Source organism: Euphorbia lathyris, chromosome 1 (genome assembly GCF_963576675.1).
Source record: "Euphorbia lathyris chromosome 1, ddEupLath1.1, whole genome shotgun sequence".
Classification (NCBI taxonomy): Eukaryota; Viridiplantae; Streptophyta; class Magnoliopsida; order Malpighiales; family Euphorbiaceae; genus Euphorbia; species Euphorbia lathyris.
In genome coordinates, this window is record NC_088910.1 from 22,757,096 (window position 1) to 22,765,568 (window position 8,473).

The following is an 8,473-nucleotide window of genomic DNA, read 5'->3' on the forward strand; positions in this document are numbered from 1 at the left end:
AAAGATCGAGCATCGGTTTTGCATGTGGCATATTATGAAGAAGATGCCTGAGGCATGGGTTGTTACTAGACATCTAAACAGTAAATGAGGCTGATCTTCATCAGACGACAAAAAAATGGGCACTGCGGATCAATGTCAATTTGACGGGACGCTAAAGATGACTTTGTCGGGATTAGATTCCAGGCAGACCGTCATATGAAGTTTCTTTACCTTCGGAGGGCAAGACAGTTGCCATAGCTTACTCCATGGTGCATTGTGCACTGCCTCAGGTGGATTCTGGGAATCCTCCATTAAAGCATAATAGGCTGATTTCACACTGTATATACTTTTCTTTTCCCTCTGCCAACACAACTGGTCCTCTCTATCATAAGAAGATAATGGGATTTGTAAAATCCTATTTCGATCCTCCACTGAAAAGATTCCTCAAGCATCTCAAGCCTCCAACTTCCGTCATAAATAAACCGATCCACCGTAGCCTCATAATCGACCTCCCCCTGCTGAAGCTCCAGAATCCCCATGATCGAATCCAACCATTTATCCTTCTATACTCTTGTGCTTTTACCATTACCAATTCGCTGATAGACTTCATTAGTAATTAATTGTTGCGCCTGAATGATACTTGACCAAATAGAGCTCGGGTTGGAACCCAAACTAGCCTCACGGAAATTCGAATTAAGGAAATATCGGGCTTTAAACAAACGACTGACAATATCTTGAGGATTAGTCATAAACCTCCAAGCTTGTTTCCCTAGAAAAACCACATTAAACTCATGGAATTGCCTAAAATTGATACCGCCCCATTCTCGTCTTAGGCATAAATACTTCCATGCTTTCCATTTTATCCCTCTCCCCCACCAATAGGAGTTTAATAGTGTTTTAAGTTTCGTGCATATACTTTTAGGAAGTAGAAAAACCTATAAGATATACGATGGGATAGACTGAGATACCGCCTTAATGAGTACTTCCTTTCCACCTTGAGATAATCCCTTCCCGTTCCACCCCCGGATTCTCTTTTGTAAGCGTTCGACAATATACCAGAATGTGGTTGTTCTATTTCGGCCTACCACTGTAGGGAGGCCCAAATACGTATCTTGACTATCTGCCTGTTGAACTTGCATCAGGGTTGAGAGGGTTGCTTTTCTGTCATGAGAAACTTTAGAACTAAATGAGATTTTAGACTTGGCGAAATTGATTTTTTGACCTGAAGCATGCTCATATATAGAGAAGATTTCCTTAATCCTCCCACATTCAATCTTAGAAGCTTTAAAGAAGAAGTAACTATCATCAGCAAACAGTAAGTGAGAGACTGGGAGAGCCCCTCTGTTAATCCTGTAACCACGAATAAGGTTCCCATCCTCCGCCTGCTTTAACAATGTTGTTAGACCCTCAGTGCACAGAATGAAGAGATACGGTGACAGCAGGTCACCCTGTCGGAGTCCTCTTGACGGTTTGAAGCCGGGGAATTCAGCATTCATGTTTACTATTTGGTATTCTACTGAAGACACACAGATCATTATTAGATCAATAAAGTGGATTGGGAAGTTCATACGTACCATAATAGCTCTCAGGAATGGCCATTCCACCCTATCCTATGCTTTAGACATGTCTACTTTCAGTGCAGCATACCCTTGGCATCCTCCTCTACCCAGTTTCAAGGCGTGGCCAACCTCATATGCAATCATGACATTATCTGTAATAGACCGTTTAGGGACAAAAGCACTCTAGGATGGTGAGATAATGCAATTCAGTATTCGTTTCAGTCTGTTTGCAATAGCTTTGGTCATAATTTTCATCAGGACGTTGCATAAAGCAATGGGTCTAAGATCTGTGATGCTAGTGGGAGGGAACTTTTTAGGAATGAGCACCAAGTTGGTAATGTTCCGATGAGTTGGAATCGAGCCACTATTGAGACATGAAATGCAAAAAGACGTCACTTCAGGACCCAATGTTCCCAGAGTTGTTGGTAAAATCCCAGATTAAGCCCGTCTGAGCCTGGGGATTTATTCGGATGCATTGGCTTCAAACCTTGGACCACTGGATTATAAAGTCTAATACTCACCGCTACACCACCATTTCAATTATGCTCATTATTTTCTATTTAAGAATATATAATAATATTATAAACGAAATAATTAAAATATTATTTAGTATAAATTATTTTTTATATTTAGAGAAATATGATAAAAAAAATTTATTCATCTTCTTAATATTAATAAAATTTAATTAGCATTTAAATTTTAATTACATACAAATAAAATTTAAAAATCTAATAATTTAAATAATTTAAATTAAATTATAAAATATATATCCTATTATTTACGTGTTCGTGATATTAATAATAATTATTATTATTTAATTTCAAAAGTATATTTTTTTCAATTTTTATATTTATTTATCATATTAAATTTATTAATTCGATTTCCCAAAATATCATGTTTTGATATTAAATAAATGTTATTATATAACTTTTATAAATATCATTAATATTATACTATATTAGAAGGTTAAATGTAAATAGAAATATAATTTTTATATAATTTTTTAATATCGATTGAATCCCGATTAAACTTATAACCTTTGACCCTTTATCATTTCCGATTCTTTGATCGGCCCAATTTTGATAACCATGGTAATAATATTGGATTCTTTACACAAAATTCATAAATATAATGATATTTATTGTTTAATCAATATTGATATTTTAATTAGTGATATATCAAAAATAGGAATCTTTATCTTGGAAATGTCAAATTTCTAAGTGGGTTAGTTAGTGAAATGGGCATATAAATTCGTTAACTACCTATTTAAATTCGTTAACTACCTATTTGACATCATTCATAATATTCTTTTACAAACTTGTAAATAATTTATAAAATTTGAATTCCTATGTAAATTCCCCAATAATATTCCACAACCCACTTAAGAAAAGAGTCTGCCTGGACTGGACTTGACAAAACTTCCTTTCACAAATTATTGACTTTTTTCCATAATAAAAAATCATTGATAATATATATATATATATATATATATATATATATATATATATATATATATATATATATATATATAATGTTTTTTTTTTTTTTTGAAAAGATATATAATGTTATTTTAAATTGTATAAATTTTACAATAAAAAATGTGTAACATGGTACCTATATATATTTTTGTTTTAGTTTAAAATAAACGTATAGATTTTTTATTAAAATATAAAAATATTATTTGGTGGGTTAGGTTGGATTAGACCTGAAATTTAGGTTTCACAGCTTGGCCCGAGCCCAAACTTTGATGTAAGATGGCCAGGCCTAAGCAAGGATTGTAAGATGGGCCAGGCCTAAGCATTAAGTCCTGTTAAGTCCAGGCTTAATCCCAACCTGTCCTAGTCCACAATTAGATCCACTTCAATATATGTTTAACTTTGACTTTTTACATTAACTTAAAATTAGGTACTATTGTTTAGTTTATTCAAAAAAAAAAAAAAAAAAAGGGTACTATTGTTTAGTAAATTGAAAATTAAACTTCATTGATATCACGTACAAAAATTGATCAACATTTGACCATGTGGTAGTAGGGCTGTAAATGAACAGAGCCGCTCATGAGCGGCTCGGTGATCGGCTCAATAAAAGCTCGGCTCGACTCGATTTGTAAACGAGCCGCTCGTGAACACGATTTACTGGCTCGGTTCGTAAACGAACCAAGCTTGAGCAGACCAAAGCTCGGCTCGAAAGCTCGCGAGCAGACTCGATTAAAACATTTATGAACAAATTTTAGTTTTGTAGAAAATTATATAGTTTTGTGTTAGTTCACAAATATCTGAACTTAATATTATTCCATTTGCTATTAGATGAGTTCGTTCACAAACATAATAAATGAGTAATAGACGAACTATTTGTAAGCATCTTGTTTATTTATTCACGAACTTTGGTTGTGAGCTTGTTTATATACACAATTAAAGAGTTATTTGCGAGCAAACTGCACAAATATAATTAATAATTTACTCAAATAATTTACTCACAAATAATTCATGGTTAGATAATTTTCTTAATAAACCAAGTCCAAAAGAGGATTTTGGGCTCGAAACAAGCTCGAAGCTCGGCTCAAGCTCGTTGAGCAAGCCAAAACTCGGCTCGGGCTCGGCTCGTTAATTTTATAGCAAGCTCGGCTCGGGCTCGAGCTCGTTAAAATTATAGCAAGCCGAGCTTGAACAGGCCAAAACTCGACTCGGTTCGGCTCGATTACAGCCCTATGTGTAGTATAAGAAACGAAAAAAGTCATACACCATTGCTGGGTTACTTACCATGTGGAGTAACCAGTTCTAACCAAAAGTAGTTTGTTACCTATTCTATTCTACTAACAAACAATAATTCTATCAATAAAATCCAAAATCATGTTTTCTTAAAGCCACCGAGGGTGCAAGAGGCGTCAGATCTGGCGCGTTTCTTATGCACGCTAGATCTAGCGAATTAGACGCCCTTTGTGAGGCGTCAGATCTGGCGCGTTGCTTACGCACGCTAGATCTAGCGAGTTAGACGCCCTTTGTAGCTTTAAGAATCTGCTTTCTGGAATAGGATAATTACAATTTTGGTCCGTCAAAAATTACTGTTTCAGTCCCTATTTTAATTAATATTTTTTTTACCCACAAAATTTTAAATAACAACTCCCTTCTAGTTGGATGTTACTGGTTATTACTAACGATTATGGATGCTCTTATATACTAATAATAACAAATACTAATAATTACTGCTTTAACAATTTTATTGAACAAAATTAACATTAGTGACCATAGATACATAAATACAATACTTCGGCGACCATCAGTGCATTTAACCCGCAAATTCATTCACGTTGTTCGCGAGTGGAATAAGGATTCTAACTTTTTTTATTAGAGAACTATTGGGAGTGACTTAAATTTTTTCTATTTATCTACTTCAGTAAAATTCTGTAGTTTCTTTGCCCAGGGACATAGACAGAAACACTTCAACTCTTATGATTCAATATCTTATGCCCAAACTTGTTTAAACACTACCCAGTACTGTACTGGCATAGGATGAAAGGTTACACATAGCATTGACTCTGCTGCTCTTTTTCTTTTCTTTTCTTTTTTTGTAGGAGCAATGACTGCTTCTGAAGTAATAAGCTAAAATGAAGATTGAATTCGGTGCCCTATGCAAAAATTGATCTAGAATGAAAGAAGTCCTGCGGTCAACAGAATCTACAAACTATATACTATTCCAATAAATGAAAAATGCAAGCAGTCTTGTTAGATATGGCAATGTTTGAAGTTTCTTACCTCATCTTTCACATCGTTTTGGGATTCTAGGCAGCAACAGGGGATTATCCACCATATACACTGGATATTTTTATGACCAGAAGTGAAACTCAAAAAGGCAATCCATGAAACAATCATCAGGTTCAAATTTGAATGGTTTTAAATTTGGTGGATATAAATAGTTGTGCTATTAATTAATCAGAGAGACGAAGCCAAAGAAAGAGTAAAGTCTCAGATAGCTGAAAACTTTATGAAGTTATAAGGAATGGACATACTTTGTGGTAGACATTTTCTTTTATCATAACTAAGAAATAAAACACAGATATATTTTAAGGAAGAGAGTCTTCTACCCATTGTATCTGTGTTTGTCTACTGCGGTTTTTATGTATTAAATTTCAGTTTCATTACTGTTTTGCTACTAGTAAGATTAATCATATTTTTCGTAAGGGATTTTGCTGTATTTTGAGATTGAATAATAATTCAAAGAGACTTTTCTCTCTTTTTTCCCTATATTCCTAATATTCGTAGAATCAACAGGTTTATAGAACCCTAACATTCAGCCGAATCAACAAATTACTAACAAAACCTATTCTTCCGCTATGTCACACTCGAAGCGACTCCTACCTTGCGTGTCTATTTATGTTTTGTAAGCTAAAATCTCACACCAAGAACACATGATATCTAATTAGCAGTAGGACTATAAATGAAGAGACCAAAATTCATCAAAATTTTGAATAAGGATTGAACAACAATTACTTAACAATTGGTAACATTGTCTAATGTTACCATATTTGAACCAACTGATTATAATTTATAATGCAGAATGCACAAAACAGGAAGGGGAAAATGAATTTTTTGGCTAAACAAGCAGATGAACTGGCATTCTAACTGCAAAAAGAAACCACATTCGACAATAATGGTGCTATTTAGCACACCAAAGAACTAATACTAAATCTGTTCCTTCGGAAAACTCGAAAAAGAAAACTAAAAAGAATCAAAACAGTGATAAAACTCACCCAACTGTACACAAGAAGTAGCTGCTCCTGCTATCAACCAGCCTCAGTGATACCAAAATTCAACATTTGCGACTGCTGCTGCTATCAATCCATTTATGACCCGCGAACCTAGTTTCTACCCTCCAAAGAAGGAAAAGAAGCCACGTTTTTTCGGTTCTTCCTCCATCATAACAGCCTTCATAGTATCCTGCTCAACAAGTCTCCAAGCAGCTTGCTCAAATGCCAATCCAGCGAGAGTAGGAGGCCTATTCATCACAAGTGGATACCCTCTATTGGTACTTCTAATCACCTCTGAATCTTCAGGAATAACCCCCAATAGTGATAACCCTAACATCTCCTGCACATCAAGCACAGACATCATATCTTCGCCTTTGATCATATCCGTTCTCACTCTATTCACAATCATCTTTATATCCCTAATTCCGTCGCATTCCAATAGTCCCGTCACTCTATCCGCATCTCGCAAGCTTGTGATGTCAGGCGTTGTTACCAGCACCGCTTCGTTCGCTGGAGTTATGGCCGTTATGAATCCTGCATCAATTCCGGCTGGACAATCTATAATTATGAAATCAGGAGATCCTTCAGGTCTGCTTTTGAGCGATTCCACTAACCATACCAGTGCTTTGCCGCCGAATCCTAATGGAAGCTTCGACCGAGGTTTTGAGATGCAGAGAAGCTCGAAATTAGACCATCGTTTGTCACGCACTAGAGCTTGGTCCAGACGGCAATCGCCATTCATTACCTCAACGAGAGTGTAATTGACACGATTTTCCAGACCTAGGAGTAAGTCGAGGTTTCTTAAGCCTATATCGGCGTCTACGGCGACGACAGAGAAACCGAGTCGAGCCAATGAGAGGCCGACATTAGCGGTGGTGGTTGTCTTGCCGACGCCACCTTTGCCAGAGGTGATTACGACAACACGTGGAGTCTCTCCGGCTAATTCTGGCTTTCGGTTCCACTGGAGAACGGATTGGATAGCGGAATGCGAATGTAATTTCGACGGTTTTAGGGTTTGGGTTTTGGGATTGAAGGGTTTGAATGGTGTTAAGGAGTGCAAAAACGAAGGATTAAGATTGCCAGGAAATGATTTAAGAGATATCATTGTTGGAAAGATTGAAAATTTACAGGCAAAAAATGAAGAAGATCATTTCATTGGATCCACTGAACTCAATGGGTAAGAAATGGTCATAGTGTGAGAGTGGGAACTCGGGAGTGAGGTTTTGGGGGGTTCTTCGGTTTGGTGCTTCAGAATTCAGATTCTAAAATGAACGGGTAAAATACATGTACAGTAAAAATGACACGGCTATTAGTAGGGTTGTAAATAAGGCGAGCTTAACGACCCAGTATTTGGTTCAATAAAAATTTGATTGTATTCAATTCGATTTATAAATTAGTTGATTTTAAGTACGGCGAAGTTTGTAGAAACTTTTTCTCTTTGGTTTCACGCTTTAGGTATCATCTGACGACTTCGTCTATCAAAGCAAACCAAGAAACTGGAGTGCTTGAATAAAAAAAAATATATATATATATTGTTTTGACTAACTAGTTATGGGTAAGTTAGAAGTTAATTTCGATTCAATTAATATAGTATATTTTCCACATTCTTCAAAAGTTCGCGAGCAGGTTTAATTATTATTTTCATGAACAAGCTCGATTATAACGTTCATGAACATTATAATCAAGAGCAAACTTGGTTCAATTATTTTTAGTAATAATATATCGATAAAAATAGACCTGACAATTATCGTGTTCGGACCGTATTTGTTTGGTGTCATTTTCGGATTCGTGTTAAAAGGAGTAAACCTAAAAACTTTCATGTCACAATCGTGTTAACATGTTCGGATTAGTATCGACTTCGTATCGTGTTTTAAGGTTACATGTAATATTCATGTCATTTTCAGGTTAGCATATCAACCATAACCCAATCCAAAAATTTACTTGTCAGTTTCGTATCAACCCAAAAATAACACATTACCTACTAAGCTAAACTCAAACATTAAATCTGGGTATCGACTCTGTGTCGTGTAATCGGGTACTGTCTACTTTTGTCACCTCTATATAAACAAAGAAATGTAAATAACGTAGTTTTGTGTAAACTTTAATTTTGAAGATTTCAAAACTATGTAGTTTTGTATTAAAGTCATCCATCGGAGTAATTTCAAATCATAATTAATGAACATAATGAATGAGT

General features: G+C 35.4%; 1 protein-coding gene across 1 annotated transcript; it reads right to left on the reverse strand.

Annotated features, from left to right (window-relative positions):
- Positions 1-6,007: 6,007 nt before the first annotated feature.
- Positions 6,008-7,547, reverse strand: LOC136224790 (septum site-determining protein minD homolog, chloroplastic). Its single transcript, XM_066013213.1, has one exon. It carries the CDS (start codon positions 7,382-7,384, stop codon positions 6,398-6,400), a length of 987 nt encoding a protein of 328 aa, XP_065869285.1. The 5' UTR covers positions 7,385-7,547; the 3' UTR covers positions 6,008-6,397.
- Between the last annotated feature and the right edge of the window lie 926 nt (positions 7,548-8,473).